Here is a 23818-nt window from a genome sequence, read left to right as displayed (position 1 = left end):
CGTCAGGACAACATACATCTGCTCTGTCTGCCAAATATTTATTCAGCTTCAGAGCTTTGGTTCATTAGGAGGCCACTCCGTAGGAGTCGAGATATTTCCATTCTTCTTTAAACACCCACATGTTGCTAAGATCTTTTCTTTCAAGAGTTTTTAACTTTCTGCTCAAGTCCCAGCTGCGTTTCTTCTACAGAGACTCCAGCCCAGCAAGCACACGATGTGCCCAGTGCCTTTGTGGAGCCAGTGCTGCTATTCCCAGAACACACCAGTGCTCATCTAACCCACCTGCAGATGCCCCAGGCTGCCTGGCAATCCTGTGCATGTCCTGTCAGGTCAGAGCACTTAACTGATGTAATATTCAGGCACCAAAACTGCTTAAAGCAAACCAAACACTTCAATAAAACCAGATCTGCAAAGTCCATGTGCAGATAGAAAGCATTTACAAAGAACAAGGATTTATCTTGTAAAAAAATCCATAATATACTATAATTCTCCTTACGTAACATCGCCTCCAAGACCTAGGTGTTTTAGCTGAAAAAGAGTTTGGCTAAGACTTTTTTTTCTTTTTTTCAATGGATATACAAATTTGGGATAAACCTTCTCTCCAATTTAAGCACCTGGTTTGTATAACAAAGCATCTTCTTAACCTGCTGCACCTAGAGCTGTGCTCACACTGCCTTGGCAATTACAGCTGTGTCACACTGCAGCACCGCTCTCTGCATACTTATCCACATCTGTCAGGGGGGAAGATAAAGGCATGTATCAAGTACGCTTTCCTTGGTGAAGTTTCAGGACCAGACTAAACAAACCGGGCTCCCCTTCCTTCTGTGGAATATGGCACATGACCTTTTTTAATTTGCACAAGATGTAAAGTTCATATGATTCCCCCACTAGCCTCCTCAGTACATTTCTCCTGTCCTGTGCCTGCCACCTCCTCTGAGGCTACAACTACCAAACAAAGCTGCTTCATCCTCCAAACCGATGATCCAAAGCACAGCTTGTCCCGAAGAGTCGTATCATTCAGTGCTTCCGACCATGCAGCATACACACGCACACAGAAAACTCAACACACTGTTCTCCTCCAAACAGAGGGTTTGCTCTGCTCCGTAACTTGGACAAACCATTTGTGCTGATATCCCATTTGGGGCAGAAAGCTCCTATTTATTCTTGAATTCATGTGTAAATGGCTTACAATAGCCATCTGCTGAAAACATACACCTTCATTTCTATGGAAGAGCAGCAGGGTTTTCTGATATTCAGGGAACAACCTGATGTCATGTTTGATACATGCTGGTAAGTCCCTCAACTTCTAATCAAAGACTTCTCAGGTTTATATTTTTCCTGTTGGTGAACTCATGCTGGGGCAATTTTGTCTGTTCAAGCTATGGTTCGGTACCCTGGTGGCAAGAACATCTGTGTCGAGTCTCTCACTAGTACTTCTGGTACAGATGAACGTAAAAGGACAACTCAAACCAGCACTGGCTTCGAGGCTCACACCCTAAGGATTTCCCCCCCTCCTGTCCCCCCAAGAGTAAGATAAAAATCAATACATCATCTAATAATCCCTTCTTAAAATTATTCCTTACACAAGGATAATTACAGATTGCAAAATACAGATTGCAAGAAAGACATCTTTCAGCATACAGTGGTTTTTTTCCATGAGATTCGGAATTACAATTTGCTACTCAAAGATGAGAGTTTTATGCTCGGGGATTCCATAATTTCTTTTATGTTCTTCAAATAATTTTCTTAGTTTCTGTAGGTACAATGCATGCAGCTGTTCGATCTCTTCTGTGGTGGGGTTCAAGTTCCGTTTTACAGGGATGGGGCTTCCCACTGTAAATCAAACACAGCAGCAGCATTAGCTTCATTAACATCTCTTTTTAAGTAGAACTGCTCTCCCTCCTGTAACAGCTCCACCACGGCTCCCAGCGAGGTGGCAGAATCACAGGACCCTTCTCCTGCCCCAGGGCTTGATCCTGCCTTTCACAAACTTGAGCCCTGGGTCTGGTTCTCACTTCCTTCTGCTCAAATGTACATAAAATGAATTTTTAAAAAACATCATTTCAGTTTGGCAGCAAAAGAGCAAATGAGAAGGAGCAGTCTACACTTCAACATACAACCCCATGGGCTATGTGCTGTCTTGCTATCAGGGCAGGACTCCGCAAGGTGAAAATAGCATTTAAAAAATGCAGCTTCTCACCGGCTTCTGTTCTGATCTGAATACTAAAGGTATCCAGTGTGAGGGACATGCCTAAGACAGTGGTGCCCTCAAGCACACAGCCACATGAACAGGACTGAAGGAAACACGGGGATCTTCTGATTTATTCCAAATGGGTATTGCCACACCGGTGCCAGAAACGTTGTTGGCTACCTCAGCCTGGGGGGTGGTAGCACGTAAAACCCCCACACCCTGAAAGGTGTCTCTGAACCATCTGTTGCCCACAAATATCATTCCAGCTGAAATGTTCTTCACGCCCCATGCAAAGCCTGCTACCCACCCTGTCAGAGCAAGAGGAAGCATGGGAGGCAATTCCACAGAAGTCCAGAGGGCAGCCCCCTCCTCCACAAAAAGCTACGGCGAAAAAAGCCTGCGATACGCTAGGAGAAGCTTCCCATGATCTCAGCCTTCCTCGTGCTGTTCAGTCACTACAGGTTTTGACAGCTGTTGTCGCGCTGCAGGCACTGAGAGCTTAACAGACCCGACCAAGGTTACGAGGAAGTCTGTAGAAAAGCAGAGTTAAAAGCACCCCCCAGGAGCTTTTACAAAGGCACCTGAAAATCCCTTTCAACAGATGTTGCCACTTCAAATTGGATGGTGTTGACTAAGGGGAAGGGAAGCCTAACCAGAACCACAAAGGGGATGACTCTGCATTTTCCTGCCACAGCTTCAGCTGCCAACAGCTCTCAGGTGCTGACATTACACCGCGAGGGGTGGGAACCCAGCCCCGGATTGAGCAACACCTTAGAGGGCGTGAAATCAATATACATCCAATACGGGATTTCCAGAAGCATAACTGGAAACACCAAGCAACCCCCAAGCCCTTCTGCAGCAGTCTCTTCTCCTAAGAGTGGAGATTTCTTGTGGAACTGGAAAATACCCCCATCTCTCACCTTCCATGCAGCTTTAAGCGACCTGCTTGATTTTGTATTTTAGAGTCAATTCTATTTCTGAAAAGCAGTAATAATTTTCAGGAAAAACAAAAGTACTCCACTCATCAAGCCCAAAGACCCAGACTTCACCGACCTCGTGTTTGCTGAACTGCATCTCCTTGCTTTAGGAACCACGGCTTCTGAACCATGAGGAAACTCGCCAGTACCCGGCTGGCCACGCTGCGGACACGGCTAACTGGCTCGGTGGAGCTCAGCGTGGCTGCAGCTTTCAGGAACTGAGCTAACACTTTCAAAGCGGTGTCGAGCCATACCGAGCCCCCTCCCCAAGAATGCAGGGACACGGGGACAGTTTTCAAATGGGATGAAACAGAGGCACCAAAGTTAAGGGATTTCATGAGATCATACAACAAGCTCTGTTGCAAGATTCTGGTCTTGCCGATTTGTAGCACTCCCGTGCTCTAGCCATGGACCACCTCTGCCCTTGCAGTAAATATTACAATGATGAAAATTTACCTTAAAGTAGAGGATATTTTAAGCTTCAGAACAGTCTAGATGTCATCAATCCAAGGAAAAATTGCAGAAAATATGTCATTCTCATTCCAACGCTTTGAAAACTTTTTGGCTTTAATGCAAGTGACATTTTTAGCCTGCCTGTGCACACCGTGGGCTTTAAAAATTAAATCTTTCCTAAAACGCTTAACTATACGAACTGATAAAACACAGATCTTCATGAAATTTAACATGAAAAGAGCTACATTTTTGTCTTAAACATTTTGATTTGCTCCATACTAACACCAAATCTCTCCATTTAAAGGGAGGGCCTTCTTAAATGTCCCTTGTGGAACATCTGAAAAGTTTGATTCACTTTTCTTTAGAAATAGGCTTCATTAGTTCACTCAGCTCAGAATCTGGCTAAAAAATATTTATCCAAAATATATAGACAGCCAGCTATTGCCTTTGCATGATGCCCAGCACCACTTTTTTTTTTACAGGTGTGGTTGCCAATAGCACTAGTTAAAGCCATTAAAAATCAAGACATTCAGCCCCACGCCCCAGTGAGATGACCAGGGATGAAATCTTTTGGAGAAAAATACTCTTCCAAACTGCCTGCCAACGCGGCATGCACACTGTCAATTAAACACGCATGGATCTTTCCATGGGGAAAAAAACAAAAGGGAAAGAAACACCTGAGGGAGCTGCAATGCCTTCTAAGCAGCAGCCTGCCAAAGGGCTGTGGTGAAGCTGCCATGGGACACCCTCTCCCTTCCCTCCTCCATCTCTCCCTCTGTCCCGACGAGCACCAGACCAAGCGTGTACCAGCTCCTTCCAGTAGCCCTGCCCCAGAGCACTGCTGGGGTAGCCATGCAGCACCTGCAACGCCCGACTGCTGCTTCCCTGCAGGGCTAAGAAGTGAAGGTGCTGGGCATCTTACAAAATAATTGCAGCATCTAGAATCCGCAGCAACAGCTGCAGGGCTGCAGCAGCCCTCTGGTACAGACTGGACAACCCTTGGGTTTCTCTGAGGATTGCTGGGGATAGAAGCCTGTGAGTAACTGAATGAAGTATAAGGTATGGCCTGGGACAGAAAGGGGGAAGGGAGAAAAGAACCCCCCTTTTTAACAGGGGAAGGACAGGAATTTTTTTTAAAAAAACATTTACTTAAAATCTCACATACTGGTTTTAGATGCACGGTAACCAATTGCTTCTGTTAGAATAAAATTGTAAATTTACACAGATATTAGTAGCACACTTACGCTTTTCATAAGCATAAGAAAAGGCACAGGGGACTTACCAACAGTATGAATAGGCTGCCTGTAAGGTATTAAGCCGAAACTGTACTGAAACACTCCTCTAGCATGAAATAGAGGTAAAGCAAAGCCCATTATCTTTTGCAACTTCTCCTGTACATTTCTGAGCCATGAACCTTTGGGGTTTGCAACTTGCTTGAATAGTTCATTTTCACCAAATGAAAACACTGGGACCAGATGAGCCCTGTAAAATAATGAACACGCTGAGAATCCCACATCAGCCTGCATTCGCACTGCGGTTCACATCAGCAGCGTGGAAGTGGTTTCACAGTAAGTGACACAGAAAGCTTCAGCAGCTCTAGACTTCATCAACAACAGGCATTCAACTCTTCTGATACACAGCTGCTTTTTGGCTGCCTTGGGCTTAAAAAAAAAATTAATTAAAATAAGGTGATTGGCATACAGCTAGCAACTACCTTTTGGTCAGTATTTACCTGTTTGGTAGCCATCACAACTTGTTTGATAGTTCATGATTATAAAAATGAACAATTGTATGTATCATAATTGTAAGTATGATCTTATCCACCACTATTTCAGCGAGTCCACCCTTGTTCCACTGCATTTTCTCCCTTGGCAAGCAAGGAAGCCTTGCTGCTAACCTTACAATGCTCCCAGCTGGGTGGCGTCAAAACCAGATCTTGGCGTTCCTCTGCCTTTTGACCGGAGTAATGCATGCACTTGATTTGAGCACAAAAACAGTGATAAAAACCAGACATCCTTGCAGACACAAGTGCAATGCCAAATCGCTCTGCTGTCCAATTCCCAGTGAAATCCTGCTTCCTCCAGACTTCTTCGAAAACACTAGCCTCAATCCATTATTACCAGAGGTCAAATCCTACCCACGGAAATTATACTAACTCACTTTGGCTCCGGCACAGCCTAATGAATTCTCACTCAGTTCATGAATTGGCTTGGGAAGAAAGCCACTGACTAGCTCCTGGACAAACTGCTTAGGCAGATGGAATCGGCACACTTGTCTCCAACAGGCAAAACCACCATGTATTTGAAACCTTGACTGCAGCATGCTTTTTGATTAATGCTTAGTTTCATTAAATAGCATGCTGCAGAGTTTAAAGAAAAAGAAGCAGGGCAATCCTAAGCAGTCCCTGAAGGATACAAAGGTCTTTTATTCACTTTACTTAAGTCCTAGCTTCTATCTCTTAGCTCCAGTTAGCCCACACTATCTTTGAGAAAAACCTTACTGCAGAAGACCAGCTTTGCTATAATATTGTCGGGGTGAATTACTGCAGAGCTCTGGACACCTACGGGGGATGTGCTGAGGACAGAGCTGGCTGGAAGCACTGTGGGCAACCAAAGCCCCCCCATATGGAAAAAAACCACTGCTTCTACAGCTTCTCGAGCCTGAGGGCCCCTGAAGACTGCCATTCCCACTCACTATCCTGCCTCGTGTCTGCTCAAAGGTTCTTTCTCAAATAGAGCATATATCACCCGGCTACCTGTAAAGGAAGTATCAGAAAGCCTGGAACATACCGCAGCTGTGTAAATACTCCACTTTTTACTACAACACTAAGACAAACAGGAACATCTTGTGGTGCAATAGCACCCTGAGACTGTGGGATTTGTTTTAATCTGGTAAAGGCTTTTGCAAGATGCTATGTAGGAGGCTAAGACAGAGAAATAAGTAACTTATGATTGTGAAACTAAAGATAAGTTAGCTGATTCATCATCTGTTCCATGTCTTTAGGATTTCTTCACCTTATATCAGGTTCTGTACTACCTTGTACCAAAATGTATTTTCCAAAAGTGCAGGGGACTTTTGCTAACATATTCAGAGCGCATGTGACAAGTTCCTCACTGAGGAACCACAGCATCTCTGTGCTGGCAGTACAGGAGCCAGGGCCAGAAAGCACAGGCCTCTGCACCCTCATGGTCTCTGCATTGCCCCTTCCTCTCTTGGTATTTGATGCTGCAGGTCAGAAGCATCAGAAATACAGGCAAGCACTGACAGCAGGTGGTTCTTCTCATCTGTGTCCCATAAGCCTCCCTTACCTTTTCATTTCCACGTGAGTTGGAAGCTTTTTTCACATTTTCTTAATTGTTAGGAACAAAATGTTAGAACCAGAAGCAATTATTGGATGCAGAGTCTTTGGGCAGTAGCTCAGGACTGCCAACAATGCTGCAAAAGCTCTATTGGGGTCAGACTGTCCCACAGCTCTACTGTATAGAAATTAAGTCAGAATTCCTGGGCTTCACATAGAAGCAGTTTTTCCTGCTGGTGCTCAGACCCAGAATGACTTGTAGCCTGGCGGTTAAGGTGACCATGTACGAGATGTAGCTGTTCAAGTCACCCGGGCAGAGACAGGTGTCACCGCCCACGCAGGGCTCTAGGCAACTCAGCCTCTAAGATACACGATGAACCATCGTTTGAAAAAAGGACTTCATAAGGAAAGAAGTGGCCATTCCTGTGTTTTGTAAGTGTCCTGATTTTATTGTTGCATGTTGGGGATGCTTTTGAAATCAAGGCCATGAGAGGCACAGGTGTATCTAGTTTCTCAATCCAAATCAGTTTGGATGAGAGATAAACACCAACTTTTGTGATCTCACAGATCAGATGTTTATGGACATGCTCAAAAAAACCCCAAAACAAACCACCTAAATATTCTTCTAAACTTTATGTTTAAAAAAAGAAAAGGTACTGATAGTGTTCAGGATCCCACTGGATTAATTAGCAGCTGAGCAGAAATTGAGTAAAGACTCATTTATGCACTAAAGTCCTAATTTAAATACACAAGTGTTGTTTCTGGGTACACATTAGAGTAAAATGTACTCTTCTACTGGAGAACAGGTCCTTTGTGAGACTCCTAGTGATATGCACAAGAAACCCCCTTGGAATTTTGACACAGAATTGTTTCTAGAAAAAAATGGACCTTAACATCGTGTGTGAAAACAGAGAGCTCTTCTTCTCAGAGACCACCCTTTTTTCAGTTAATAGCTTAAAAAACTGTTATAGATTTCTCAAGGTAGTATTTTTTTCTCATTGCTTCACACATTAATATGTAATCCTGGTTGCCGCTCAGAAAGTGTAGCAGGAACAAGTCATTGGTTCCAATATTTCTAGTACACAAGACATCTAGCCCAGTCCAGAACAAACACAATAGCTTATACTGTGTAAATCACTCAAAAGATATTTATACCCTCTCTCTTTAGTTACACATTGCCGGCTGTTCAATAGTACAAAGTAAGTTAGTTTTTCTTGAGATTGCCACCAAAACTTCCCAGAAACTTACTTTTGCAAACAACAATCTTCAAAAGAAATTCTTCAGAATAAAGGTGAAAACAAATCTTCCTAGCGCACAATTTTCAATGATGTAATAAAACAGGGCAGGCCTAGCTTCCTAATTTTTTTTGTTTGCTTAAAATGATAAGAAAATTCTATCTTAATGTTAATTCCATTTAGAGAACAGAAAACAGAATGTCTGCTCCACTTAGCAGTAACAGCCAAGGTTTACTAATATAGTTTCATAATTCTTACTCTTTGCTAGTGCAAAAACCAAGTGAAATAAAACAGCAAGATATGCTAATAACGCCTACTGCTTACAAATTATGAAAGTCAAAGGGAGTTTTCAACACTCCCAGATTGGATCTAGGTGGACAGACTGGCTCCTGTGCCAGACTTCTGCACGTTCTTAGACAAGTAACTCTTTCAACTTCCAGTTATACGGGTTTACTAAATATAACATTAACTACCTTTAAGAATCAATCTGTATTCAAAGCTTACTTACTACAAGCAGCCCAGAAAGGAAACCTACCCATGTTTCAAGGCCATTTTAATAAAGCCCTTCCTCTTGAGGATGTTCAAAGTTAAACTTCCAGGATGCGCATTCAGAGATTCCTCTGCTCCTCCGATCACAATGATGGACGCGTGGCCGCCTCCTTCCTTGTTCAGCACGTATGAGACACTCTCCTTGGATGCAGAAACCATTCCTTCAGGAGCAAACATTTTAAGAGTGACCACTGGATCTTCTTGTACAAGTACAGTGGAATGTAAGAAACATTTAAAAATATCTTTAAATATCTAAGTATGTTTTACGATGATTACAGCACAGGACAGGGTTCAAAGATTTGTGTTCAACCCCCTCGCTCTGCAACAGATTGGCTCTTAGGTAAGTCCTTTGATTTCACACTGATGAGCTAAATGCTGTTTGCCTGTCACAGGAGTTTTGAGATCTTCAGGGAAGAGTGTGCTCTTCTGCCGACTTAACTCCCCCTCGGAGAGATTCTGTGCCCGAGAACAGAAGAAACGGCAGCAGATACTGCTGAGAGGCAGCAGCTAAAGCTGTACAGCAGGTGCAGGTAAACACAGGTGGTGAGGGTTTACAGAATGGCTAGAGGACTTGTTAACTCGCACACCGATCTACAGTGCCAAGCTCACCCCCTTCATCCTTTTCAGAACTATAAAGCAGCAGCTCCATCTCAGGCAACGGCATGAGAGCGTCAGAAGCAGCAGAAAAGGCTCACTTGTACCATTCCAAGTGACTGCATCAGCTCATTCTCCAGTAACCAGGACCTGGCGCTCATCAATCTATTTAGCCTAAAATAGCATAAGATGTGAAGCTTTCCTGGTACTCTTGCTGATCCAGATACTTCCCATCGGAGGCACACCGCTGTACCAGCCTTTAACATCGACTTAGACCTTACTCTGAATTTGGTGCTTTGAAAAAACCCCTTTCTACCAGATAAGCGTCTAACCCCTCCAGAGTTCCTTTGTGCCGTAACTTTTACCTCAAAGGCTCATAGTGGTACCATTTACCCAGAAGCCACATTTAATTACATCGTGTTGAATTAACATAGTCTAAATGACAATGCGGAGATCAAGTCTAGTTTGCGTTGGTTTTTGACACGGCTAGTATCAGAGCGTGCTCTTTTGGATGCTAAGCAAAGGCTCCGTCTCCTGTCACCCCACTTGCTTTTTTCTCTTGTTAGAGACATTACAACATGGATTATGAACATGTCACAACAAAGGGAAGATGATTGTGGTCTAGTTTTGAGAGCTGGCCACCAAGGGGAATAGCTTGCTACTGGAGCAAGCTCAGTAAAAAACTACTCCCCTTTGCCATACACGTCTTCACAGTCACTGTTACTCTGAAAAATGCAACTGAGCTGAGACACAAATAATTTGAGCGGTGCTCATTCATCCATCAGCACGCGTTTTCTCTGGAAGAGAAAGCAAGAGCCACTGCCTTTCCCCAGGACAAGTTTATCTCCCTGCTGAAGCCGTGCTGCCAGCCCGGGTGCAGGGCACTGTTCCCGGCTCACTGACGCAGCAGCTCCATGATGCTGCAGCTCTCTTCCCAACGGTGACAACGGCAGCCTGGCAGGCTTCGGAGACAGAGCTAAAGGCTGGGAGATGAAACAAGGTGCTGGGAGCATGGCATTTAGCACACAGAAGATTTTGCAAGTGTTTTATGATTTGACTGATAACCTGTATTATACTGAAGGTCCCCTCTGGTTTACCAGCTACGTACCTGTGAAAAACGAGCTACAAGGCTGACTGTTCTTCAGCGTGCTTTTTTACTCGTGTTATTTCTCATCTAGCAGGTTAATATTTGTTCCTATGGGTCAAGATGCCAAAAACAAGACTTCCAGGCTAGGCAATGTTTAAAACAGTCATTTTCCACCACTGCCAATCCTTTAGCTTTGCAATCCTGAAAGAATCCCCTCAGAAATAACATTCGCATGGAAGGGCATTCTCTGGTATGTCGAGGTACACATGGATAGGCAGTTCTGATATTAAACTGAACATCCTAGACACGCTTCTATGAATAGAGCAATGGAACAGCTTATCTGAGACCACAGCATCTGTGCTGCAGTCAGGAGTAAGAGCTAGAACCGTGTCTCTCAAACCTAGTCTTATGCATTAGACTGTCCTTATGCAAATGCTCTGGTTTATTGAATTTAAGTAAAATAACTCCTGTATTAAACCACTGTGGGCAAACACTAGGCCTGATTTCATTATACACGCTTATGTTCCCCAAACTTATTGCTTGTCATTTTTTTCTTTTATTACTGCAGTACCAATCATGAATATCACCCCTTTACGACAAGTGCTACTTGGAACAGAGAAAAAAAGGTTCTTTAGAGATTACATTGCCATTAAAATTACAGAAAGTTGCAATATGAGACCTCAATCAGAAGTAGGTAATTAAATTCTGACTAGAAAGATATTTGTAATGAGTAGGACTTTGAGCCCTTCAGGTAAGAGATTATCCTCAATTTGTTTTACAAATGTCTGTGCAATGACTAAATAATGTTATAAATCAATATGCCCTTCTCTTCTTGTAAATAACTGGTACATGATACAGTTTAACAAAACTATTAATAAAACCTTTCAAATTGTTTTGCAACAACAGTTCATCATAAAACAGAGGTTTAATTTAGCACCAATGCTGACCCTTCTGAATTGGCATTACTTACCATTTATAGATGCAGAAATAAACCCTACATTTGAAGCAGAAGTTATAATATGGAGCAAAAGCTGAGACATTCTGCTTTTACCTACCAGCACTCATTATGTATTCTCTGAAGAAGGGACAGCCAAACCAGATGGGCATGATATGAAGATATGGAGTAAGCCCAGGAAATAAATTTTGGAAACTTGGACCAGTGCAAAAGTTTCCAAAGGCTCCAGCTACCAGGACCCCATGAGGGTGAAAGCCAAGTAAGTAGTTGTGATTTGGATTCAGATCTGAAGTTTTTATAAGCTGAAAAATACAGACAGTGGAGAACATTATAATACTTGCCTCAGAAGGATCGACAAAAACAGTAAGTATGGAGATTGCACATTGACAACACACAGAACCGATGACAATTAGTTTACTTCTGAGCACTTAACTGTCCCATTTTACAGCCGAACAAAGTTTAAACAGATGTGTCTCAAGATACCATGTCTAGCATTTACTGTGCTGAGGCACTGTCTTATGACCAACAGTCCAAGTAGAAAGTCAGCCTCTGCCCTTTTTTCTCACTAAATCTCAGAATTCCCATGCTTTAAAAAGAAATTCACCCTGGAGTAAGTATTAGAATTTTACCAAAGATGAGTCTTAGACGTTTGTCCATGCTCATGGTTATTCAAGCTGTTTCTGTTCCAGTGTTTACAGTCCTGTGAGAAACCTTTTACTCACATGAATGGGAAAGTATTCCCTAAAGTACTTCCAAACAGTCCAGCTTCTGACCCACTGGGAGCGTCTGCCCCCCGTGCATGGTGTTTCCCAGTCAAGGTAGAGCCACAGCAGGTACAGAACAGCAAGGAACCAGAAGTTGCCCAGAATCAGGATCACGAAGAATCCACAGCAAAACTCTGCTACAAAAGACAAAAAAGGAAACCACAGCAAGCATTAAAGACACCTGTCTCCTCTTAAGACCCTGAATTTCCAGCCCTGATACTTACATTATAAATGCTCTCAAAATGCACACAAATACAAGTTAGCTTGTTCCACATTGTGTGAATGTTGTTACACCCTTGTAGGTGTTTCACCCTTAGTGTATCACCTCAGTCTGTATTGCTTATTCTACTGCACAGCTGGATGAATAAGCCTAAGATGATGCTGATTTACTTTAATAAACCAAAGGCATGAGCTGAAGACCAGGCCAGCACAGTTGCCTTCTCCCTGTGGTGAGAGTGAACACTAATGTTTGGTAGAGAGCATCTGGTTTACCTAAGGCAGAATAAAAGGAGAAAGCCAGAACTAGCAAAGAGGTGATGCTCAAGTGAGCAAAAAAAAGGGAGGAGAGGTGGGGAAGTAAAGCAGGGAAAGAGGGACACAGCAAGACATGATTTTCTATTTCTAGATTTTCTAATGAGAGTGGTGTTGGGCCATCATTTTCCCTTTCTATTTCTTACCTTCTCTACCTATAAAATAGAGATGGCAGTTCTACTCCCCATGAAAAGTGCTCTGTCACTGGCCAAGGAGATGCACTAGACAAGACTAAAACATTACCCTGCTCTCGTGAGACCCCCTGCAGTGCTGCGTTCAGCTCTGGGACCCCCAGCATAAGAAGGACATGGGCCTGTTGGAGCGAGTCCAGAGGAGGCCACAAAGATGGTCAGAGGCTGGAGCAGCTCTCCTAGGAAGACAGGCTGAGAGAGTCGGGGCTGTTCAGCCTGGAGAAGAGAAGGCTCCGGGGAGACCTTATGGCAGCCTCCCAGTGCCTAAAGGGGCCCGCAGGAAAGCTGGGGAGGGACTTCTGACAAGGGCATGGAGTGACGGGACAAGGGGAATGGCTGGAGGCTGGAAAAGGGCAGATTTAGATCAAATATTAGGGAGAAATTCTTTCCTGTGAGGGTGGTGAGACACTGGCCCAGGCTGCCCAGAGCAGCTGTGGGTGCCCCATCCCTGGCAGTGCCCAAGGCCAGGCTGGATGGGGCTGGGAGCAGCCTGGTCTGGTGGAAGGTGTCCCTGCCCATGGCAGGGGGGCTGGGAATGGATGATCTTGAAGGTCCCTTCCAACCCAAACCATTCTATGATGATTCTATGATTAAGAGATTCCACTTCAGCCTCTAAACATGTCACTGTAAGTGGAAGCTCACCATTACTGTGGGAAGACAAAAGCAGTTTTAAGTCCTGATACTTTCAGACCCAGGTTAGTAAGAATCATAACATCCTGCTACAGTAACAATACATCAGAATTGTATTTTACACAACTCAAAAGAGCCAGAAAAAGTTGTTCGATTAAACATAACATGTCACTTTGGGGCTCAATCCTGAAATTATTCAGGGAAACCCCCTACGGAAACCTTGTCTTTGTAGGACTTGTAGAATTTTGCGCTCATGCAGCAGCTCAAGCAGCTCTGGATGGAGTGGGCTGAAGCACAGCACAGTGGTACCTGCTGCTCTCCACCCTGTAGTATGCCCTGCACCAGCCCTCTCGCCCTGGCATCTCACAAACAGAACACATCAGGCTCACGCATCAGAGTAATTCAGCAGATGCTGAATTCCAGGTTTGCAAAGGAGTCAGAACTTTAGCATCACGTATTCATACAATGGCAAACAAAACAGGACCCAGTCCTCACTGGAAGTCTCAACAGGCAAGAGCTGTATGAAACAGGCACTCCTGTGTGATATTTTACAAAGCAGAAATAGTAGTCTGTATGTCCCACAGCTAGCTGGCTTTCATGAGGGCAATACCCTGTTTACGTCTTAAAAGGAGTTACACCAGTGAAACATATGGGGCTAAATACGTAAGTAAATAGAGGTGAGTAAAAAAGTAACAGAAGTACTTCAGGCAGTAATTTGGCTAACACAAGCTAAGTATTAGCAGAACTGAAAACTTAGAAATAAGCAGATGGACCGACAGTAAAACCAACTCATCCTAGTTAAGATCAGTTTCACTCAAGAGAGTGAATACTTGGGCATTGAAAACTCACAGCACATTCCCTATACCAAGCAAGTTTCGAGCTGCTGAAATTCAGAGCTTAACTTGGCCCACAGGCACTCGTGTTTCCTCCAACCCAAATACTTATTTTTTCTGAACTTCACCCAACTTGTCCTTGTGCCTAGTTTGACTGTGCCTTCAGAGTAGGAATGGATATATTGTCACAGGGTGACTGAGAATGACCACAGAATCCAGCAGCAGACAGAGCTGCTGGTTAGGCTGGGTAGAAAAGAAAAGGATGGACATTCCCATCCCTGGCAGTGAATAAGCAGAAAAATAAGGAATTGCATTTGCCCCGAGCAAGGGAGAAGGGAGCAACCATAAAGAAAACCAGAAGCAGAATCAAATCTATTGCTTTGAAGGAGATGCCATTCTTCAGTACCACCAGTACAGAAGCCCATTGCTTCCCCATTCCACAGGAAACCAGCCCTGGTCCTGCGCAGAGAAGCAGCTCAGTAAGACCTCTAGAAAGATACCACAGCTCACCGAGGCCCACAGACCTCCAGAGTCAATGTGGAAAACTCCCAAAAGCTGCAACAATGAGTTCTAGGGAACATCATTAATACAGGACGAATAACACACATGAAACATGACACAATTCCACTGCTCTGGAGGGAGAACTCACTGGGAACCCCACACCAGCAACACTTCAAAATAGGGCACAGAAATATTCTGAGGAAAAGTCATTACCTGTTCTTTGAAGAAGAGATCCTGAAACTATAGACATTTCTAGGAATGTTAATCTGGACAGGATGCCAAGGCTCACGGTCTCAGTTTGATTAAGTATGAGAAGTTTGTTTAATTGCCATAAATCAATTAATTTCAAGTTGTTATGCAAAAACTGGCAAGTATTTATATTTACTACCCTTCAAAAGGACTTTTGGCTCAGTGCGGAATCACATGCCTTTTTACTATCAGTATCCTAGCCAAACAGCTGAGAGGTGCTTTGGATCAGAGCATTCTTGCTGCAAGAGCTAATTAAATCAGCGGTGATAAGTGCCAGATAGCAGTATTTAATACTATGCAGACAAACATACACAAGATCAACAAGCTCATTGCTTTGCTTTAGCTAGGACACGTTCCTGCGTGCATGTAAGGTATGGGGAGATAAGTATGCTGTCAGCACTTCCTAAGGGAAGCTCAGCATCATGTAGGACAAAGCTCATTTATTATTGCATTCGCAATGAGACATGTGAAGCAAATTCCTTTTACCATACCTTATTATTTCAATGCATTAACAGCCTGCAAGATGAGTTAAACACTGATGACTCAAAACCAATAAGCCTATAAACACAAACCCAGTGTTTTCTCCTTCAGAGAAGACAGTGAGCAGATAAATGGCAACCACTTTACCTCAATTCATAAACAAATTCCAGGCAAAAGGTGAATAACTTGGAATATGTCACTTTACTATATCACTGCCTCCTTGGATGTAGTTCCAGTGTACACTGCAACCATAATTTTTTGCTTGAACTTGAATTTGACAATAATCTCTGTAGTATATTGGAACGGGGGGGAGAAAGGAAATATGGATTAAAAGACAAATCACTGCCATGAGACTGAATATGTGGTTTGCCAGCCAACATGGGCAAATCCTTTTCCTCCACCTCCCCATTTACAACCTGCAGATAGTCATCTGTTGCAAGAAATGGATGAAAAATATTATATATAGTGTCAGCTAGCAGCACTAGCAGCTGTCCTGCCCAATGATGTTTGAACACCTGATGCGTCACTCATTAAATAAGCTCTGAGTTTGCAGCTGTGGGCACCAAATTAATGTAATAGTTAAATACCACAGGGATGGGAAGTAGGAAACCAGCACACCAGGTAAGGAAATACAGGTGATCCCAGCAAGTGGAAGCTCCAAATGCATTTGCAGTTACTCAGGAGTCAAAAAACGTTTGAGTAATATCTATTGTGAGGGCCACCTAATCATAGATTGTCCACTAGAAGAAAAGCCTCCCATGACGCTCGGAGCAGTCACAAACCCTGTCTGGGCAGTGCAGGTGTATCCTAGGTGGGGCCAGGGTGCTGATCTCAATCTAACCAGCACTACAGGCTCCCCATCGCACCCCTAAAGCCACTCAAAGCAGCTCGCACTGAGACCTCTGGACTGCTCGACAACTCAGGTCTGGACTACAAGCCAGTTCCTGCTGCTTCCCACGTGCCCTTAGCAAAGCTTTCTCTAAAGACACTGTGCTGCTGTGTTTTAAATGAGCTGGAGGCTTTCAGAGTTCAGTGACTTGAACCTCATCCCACAAAGGACACGGTAAACAGGACATCTTTATCTCACTGGCATTCTAGTGAATAGACAGGTAGAGATGCAATTTTTTATATTGTGCTTCTCTGGGCTTTATGATTACATGTGCATACCAATACACACAAAGCAAGGTGAAAAGCTAATTTCTTTCATCTACAGCCACAGGGGGAAAAAAAAAAAAAAAAGAAAAAAGACAGACGGCATATTCTTCAAAAGCCACACTGATGTTCCTAGAACAGAACAGTCCTTCCACCACCCTTACTCTTCAGAGCAGCAATGCCTCCAAGCTGGGTGCCTGAGGAACAGAGCGCTGGAGGGGACTACTAGGAGAATTGCACAGTGATGTTTCCATCCCTAATAAACATTTGCTCCTCTCCATTGTCCTCAAGGTACTGCTGACAAGTTGATTTTGGCATTAAAAAATGTTTTCCCCTGCTCAGTGGATTCTTTCATTAGGGGAAAAAAAGAAAAAAAAATTAACCTTAATTTCTGGCAATACTTTCTAAATTATTTATAGGTTGTAAAGAAAGGGATAGAAATTTAAATGAAATAACACATACAGCAAATAGACCAACAGTCCCACCAAAGGAAGACCTGGGACAACAGGTGACACCTGAGGAGGCAACCTGCCAAGGCAAACAGTAAGCAAGCTGATGCCTCTGCAGACTGCTGCTCTGCAGCTCCCACACAGAAAAAAACCCCACTTTTTTAAAAAAAACTGAGTCATAATGTTGGCACTATCCTGCTGCTTAGAGCCTGCTAGTCTGTGCAATTCTGTCAATACACAGATTTCCACCAGGAGCACAGCAACTTGCTGTCACTTTCTACCCATGGCAGATACAGACTCGCCAGCAAAGAACTAGCTGGGAATTTATTTAAACTAACTGCACTGGAAAATTGGTCAAGTCCACAGGAATCTGGTAGCCATCTCCAGGACTGAGGTGGTAAGGAGGTCGCCGTTTGTTGAAGACATACCAGTCTCCTGGAGTGGAGGTTTTTCGTCAGTTCACTGGTCACAGCTGGGAGACCCGGTCACAAGGATGTTTGAGCATTCCTACCAAGGGAGCTGTATTTCAACATTACTATGATAAAAAATACAAACCCTCTGATGCCACGGTTTGGAAGCTTGTTTACTCTGGAATTTGGTTCCAGTTCTAAGCAAGCAGACCTTCCATTGGCAAATACTGATAAACTAGTGATACAGAGCATGAGGTACTATTGACTTGTAGATAGTGTGGTCTGGATACGGCAAATCCCTGAGTTACTAATTACCAAATCCTGAGACAGCATGCCAATTTTAGCCTACATATTTCCTGTTTCTTTATTTCTCCTCAGATATCCACTATCAGTTCTGGTCACACACAGGTTGCCAAGCCAGGACCTCTGGCCTGACAGAGCACTGCCATTTTTCTCTTCTTATTCCCAAGATATACAAACTAATATACACAGAGATGTGGTTAAATTCCCTCCCTGAGATGTAGGTAACAGCAGCAGCATTCCTAGAAATACTAGTCAGTCAGGCATCACTAAGCACCCTGTTATTCTCTGTGATCACACATCAGTCCCTACCCATGGGCCAGCAATAAGCTTCACAGACAGGTGAATACAGACTGACGAGAACAAGCAGCAACACCAGCCAGCTTACTAGGAAAGGCTCGCAGAGCTTAGCCAATTTTCCTTAGGTATCAAAGGAGAGTTTTTTAAAAAAGGCTTTGAGGAAGAACACCACCATTTTAGTTAGCCAGCTACAGCTGAATCAAATCAGCACCAGATAACAAAACATGACATGTGTGGGGAAAGGGTTGTTTTTTCCTTTAGCACATTACACCGACACCTGCTTTCTCAATACATAAGTCACTTATTCCAGCAGCAATATCTCACCCTGTTGCAAATGTTTCATCATTTCTATTCTTTTGGGGAAGCCAGATCCACAACTCAAAACTGTCTCCAGCCAAGTTCAATTAACAGAGTACTTCATCCTACATGCACAGAAGTTTAATCACTAGAAAACAGGATGTACTTTAATATACACCAATGTCTTTAGCATATTATTTTGTGGCTTCATGCATATTAAAGTATACCTTTTATTTGTACTAATTTTGTATTATTAAGTATTTTGCAAATAAATACTGAGCTGCAGGCACAACAGTCACTTCCTAGGTTCCCATATTTTGCAAATAAATACTGAGCTGCAGGCACAACAGTCACTTCCTAGGTTCCCAGTAAGAAGACCTGCGTGCCATTGCCAGACCCATACAGTGAAGGTGCACCGCTCTCCCCAACCACCACCTCATCTCAAAACAAAATCCTGGTATCCTTATCATAGGGTTAAACTCTCTCTCATCTCCATCTCTCATAGTCTGGACCAAGTCACCACCACTCCACCCAAGCTACCTAGTTCTGCATTGGATTTTGTACATGCTCAAATTCTACTGTCCCTTTTCACATCACACGCACAGAAGCTGGCAGGGGAAAAGCTCACCAGTTCACCTTCTTGCTTTTTCTTCAAAATGCTGTCCTTTGATTTATGTACATTAGAGAGGAAGAAAAACAAAAGGCTAAAGCAGCTGTAAAGCAGCACTTAAATGAAACCTCATTGATTTTTCCTTGTTTGAATTGTTTTGCCTTTAAATGAACCCTTTGATCTACCCCCTGCCTAGGTAGGGGATCACCTCCTGACACAACCTGAACCTGGCTCACAGCCCTGCAGCACTGAGGCACGCAGCTCACCCCGCCACACGCTTACAGACCTGCGGAACAGAAAACCTACCCTGGCTCCTAACCGGAGGATATCAGACGTACCATTAACTGCAGCCAAATATTCAGTCAGAAGCTCTAAGAAAAATATTTCCAAGCTTAAAAACAAAGATTTGATGCTAAACACCAAGGACACCCAGCGCATTCATCAATGGTGACAATTTCTTTTGTGTGTATGTACCGTGAAACCTACAGTATAAAAAATGGGACTGATGTCACCTCTCTGCTTTCACCCCCCGTCAGACCAGCAGCACTGAACAGGCTTGGAGATTTCATTTCTCCAGGTGACCTTCTCCCTGGACCGCGGCACAGAGATCAGAAGCAGGTGTCGGCACACAGCTTCACCAGTGGCCATCAGATGGGTGCTGCACATGCTGGGAAGAGGGCCAGACCTACCCTGGGACTGTCAGCCCCTGGCCAAGGCGATGAACCCCAAATAACAGCAATTACAGGCATAAAACGACGTCTACCAAAATTGTCTGTTTCAGCTTTTTTTTCCTGAAATAGGTACTCTGAAAACGCAAAACTTCATATATTTGCTGCTGTGGCAGTGAAACACTAATGACCTGAAATCATGCTTCAGCCTGAAGCCCTTTTGGATTTCTGCTTAACACAGCAAGAAACAGCATCATTTTCGCATTTCCTGTTTTTCAGTTTTCATAGTTTTAGTTTTCTAGACTCCAGGCTCATAGCACTCTTCTTTTAAATGAAAGAAGCTTATTTAAAACACTTTTTCATGGAACTTCACCTGAACTATTTTAGCCTGCTGCACTTAGAGCACGTAAGATAGGAAACCACGTGGCACTTTTCGCTGGCACATGGTGGGAAACTGTTAGATGGGCATTTCTCTCGTTTCATCCAGAAGCTCTTGGATACAGATCACAGTATTTCAGAACTTATTTTTGCTTCTGGTGTCATGCCCCTGGATAAGTAACAGAAGAACCACTGCTACAATGAAAACTCGTCTTTTCTGCTTGAGGGTGAACTTTGGCAGCTCGCAGTACAGAGCAGGGAAGCACAGGAACTTACACCCAGAATTTTAAAGAGGTTCTTTTTGTATGTAATGAAATTCTGTACAGCTTTTTTTGAGGCAGAGGCATGTTTATTCTGCCTACGCTGTACAGCAGAAGCAATGTTCTGTAGTGCAGACCCAGCCCAAGCCAGCACACTGTACAAAGAAGCAGAACTTTTCTTGTTTGTTCCTTGCTACTGCAGCTACTTGTTCAGCATTCCTTGACCGATTCGCTCTTTCTCCAAGTGGTGATGAGATTCTTCAACAACCATTGCCTATACTTATTTCAGGCCGACGTGTGCGTAGCCTTTAGTCACAGAAGCAAAAGGGCATTTTCAATCGTCAATTCCATGGTCTCAGAAAACCATGCACCATTACAACACAGCAAACCTGGAAAGCAAGGGGCAAAGACCACAATGTGCTTTTTACATTAAATACAGCTACTCTTAAGGGTCTCAGCCAGGAAGACAAAACCAAAGCTTGATTTTGAGTCTCCTATCCAAGTCACATAATGGATTCTAAGCTGTAACAGACTCACATTCTGCTTACAGCTTACCCTGTGTGCCAAATCATGCTTTCACATGTCACTTCCCAGATTTCAAGGATATCATTATCCAATTCAGCTTTTGTCTTTCAGGGCACTGATTTCAAAAGTTATCTTACTTTATTAGTCCATTTTATTAAGCTATGGCACCTCACCACATACCTAGATGGACAACTTTGAGAACTAAGCCAGTACCTTATTTATTTACTGCTCTCAACAGAATCCCTGTATCTATAAAATGAATCATTAGTTATCACATGGTGCTATCTGTTCATGTTTTCACATGCAGATATTTTTACATAAGAAAGGCTGAATCTACAAAAGATGTTGCTTGATATAACCTAGTTCCAGCCACATACCAACCCACAAACAACACCTACCCCTCCAACCTATCCTGTGAATTCACACAGTATTTCACTTGTACTGGGGCAATCCCCTGCACAATTTCAAAGTGTCACTTTTGAATTCAAGAGCAATGTTTCCATATTTTGTCTGCTCAGCAGACAAAAAAAAAACAAAACAAAAGGCTGAAAAAATCAGGCATAAAGGTAATCCAGGACATCAGAAACCAATTCGCTTTTCCTTTAAGTCATTTAGGATTCAGCCATGTGAATTTTCCTGGAGCCAAGTGAAACTTTCTGGCCAGATCACTCCGACTGCCCTGTGACTGAAAGAGTACACTACAAATAACAAGGTCACCTTGGATAGCTCTAAAGGTAAATATCCCCATGAAAGTACAAGCAGATGATTATTATTAATTTGTCCACCAAAATTCAAGCACTCCTGCAAACAGATTTTTTTCATGATCACGTGCACTCACTATATATTTAACATAACCAGCCATAACACCACTTCCTTGTTGATTTTTGACGTTTATCCTCAGACAGTGCCAGCTGCAGAAGACAGCTGCCTACTTCTCCCACTGAACTGCAGCGAATGTGGATTTTCTGCAGCCCAACCACTTCCAGCAAGCACAGAAGGACATTATTTTCTGCAGCAGTGTTGTTACCAACCAGGCTCGGATAAAAAATTGTTTCCTTCCATTACCACTGAACTTCCACCGCATTATCATCAGACTGGAATAATGGCATATGCAAAGGTCTAATTCAATAACAGAAAATTAAAAGTACAGGCTATTTACAATGCAGCCACAAACATGAACTCTTTATAGTCCAACCACATATAATTTAGAGGTAACAAAACACCCGAGCGCTAAAGATACATCTATCAAGGTGCTTCATACCCTCCATGTTTCCCCCACAGACCTAAACCTGTGTGGGCTAACAACCAAAAAAAGAAAAAGACATCATCTGAAAGACATCAGACTACCATGTAAACAATACTATATTTGCAAGATATACAAGAAATATATGCACACATTCCTTTTCTCCTTGTAATTCCTAAAGCACAGATAATCATAAATCGTCCCGACACTTCCAGTAACACACAGGTAGTCAGCTGCTCTATACCTCAGGACAGTTTTGTTCCACACAGGCTATTCAATAACCACTTGCCAATTTACACAATCCATGGATCTGGTCCCAGAGAATTAAGGCTTAGCTTACCTTATCAAGTGACTCATTTTATCAAGTTCAAGATAATTACCCATGAGAGTAAGATCTTGCTATTAACAGGTGTTTAGTGATAGGAGCCTGTTAAGATATTAGGAAAATTCCCTACAGAGGAATAAGGAGTGGAAAAAAGTTTACCAAGTAAAATTCTTACAAACACTTTCTTAAAGCAAGAGGGGACATTTTCCATTAATTTACAGAGGCAGCTGCATTGAAGCCAGTTCACTTGATCCTTATTAATTCTCGTCACCTAGTTAAATGAGAATTTTATTGAACTACAGCATATAGTTATTTTACAAAATCAGTAATGAAAACAGCATTAGTCACATATCAGCCTTTACGCTCACGTTCAATAAAAAGCTGGCAGTTGTCAGAAACCTAGTGGGCATCTCAGTGAGAAGACTGCTCGCTAATTTTTATGGCGGAGAACCCGCAGATAGAAAGACACCCCCTCCAAAAAAAAAAAAGAGGGAAAAGCCATCCAGTGCTTCCAGGGAAGAGAAGGGCCGAGCCCGAAGCGCGATGCTCCCGCCCGGCCGCCTCTCCTCCCACGTGGAGCCACGGGTGACACCGGGCGATGCCAGCCGGTGCCGCTGGCGAAGGGAAAAGCCGATTCTGCCCCTTTTCTCTGCGGGGCAAGGGCGGGAGGGAGGATGGCTGTTACCCAGCAGGAGGAAGGAGAAGATCCACTGCAGCACGGCGACAGTCTGGATCCTCCTCTTCAGGGGGATGTTGATGGGAGCGAACTCGACCTTCATGCTGACGGCGGGAGAGCAGCGCGGCCAGGCACGGACCCGCCGGCTCCGGCTGCGGCTCCAGCCCCGGCCCCGGCCCGCCGCACATGCCCGCCGCCGCGCCGCGCCGCGCCGCTCCGCCGGCAGCCGCGCCCCCTCCCGCCGCTGGCGCTGCCCACGGCCGCGGGCCCGGGCACGGCCCCAGCGGGCGGGGACGGGGAGGCGGCCGCCCCGGGCACCGTCCTCCCCCGCGCCCCGCCCCAGCCCCGGGAAACCCGATGCGAACCGGCGCCGCGACACGCGGCGGGGGCTCGGCGGCCACGGCTCCCGGCCGCCAAACGCCGCATCGGCCCCGGTGGAGACAGACGGCACCGGGCAGCGAGGGCGGAGGCAGCCGCGGCTTTATCAGCCCGAGCACCGGGCCCGCTGAGCCGAGCCGCGGGACGGGGCCGCCTCAGGCCCTCGGGCGGGCGCCTGCCCCCCGGAGCGGCCGGCCACCCCCGCTGCCGTGCCCCGCCGAGCGGGGATCTTCAAGGCAGGAGCTGACGGAAGCCGGCCAGGCACCTACAGCTCCTGCGGACTTGGGTGTCACTCGTGCGTTTCTAATTAAACGCACACGCTCCGCCGC

At 44.3% G+C, this 23818-nt stretch overlaps 1 protein-coding gene across 1 annotated transcript; it reads right to left on the bottom strand.

The window, feature by feature from the left end:
* Positions 1–1548: 1548 nt before the first annotated feature.
* Positions 1549–23568, bottom strand: MOGAT1 (monoacylglycerol O-acyltransferase 1). Its single transcript, XM_005441650.4, has 6 exons — positions 23121–23568; positions 12062–12240; positions 11440–11641; positions 8690–8864; positions 4904–5103; positions 1549–1833 (listed from the first exon to the last, which is right to left on the bottom strand). The coding sequence occupies exons 1-6, from the start codon at positions 23212–23214 to the stop codon at positions 1679–1681; spliced, it is 1005 nt and encodes a 334-aa protein (XP_005441707.1). The 5' UTR covers positions 23215–23568; the 3' UTR covers positions 1549–1678.
* Positions 23569–23818: the final 250 nt, after the last annotated feature.

The sequence above is a fragment of the Falco cherrug genome, chromosome 11 (genome assembly GCF_023634085.1).
Source record: "Falco cherrug isolate bFalChe1 chromosome 11, bFalChe1.pri, whole genome shotgun sequence".
Lineage (NCBI taxonomy): Eukaryota > Metazoa > Chordata > Aves > Falconiformes > Falconidae > Falco > Falco cherrug.
The sequence above is the reverse complement of the archived record's forward strand: the minus strand, read 5'-3'. Positions and strand labels throughout refer to the sequence as shown.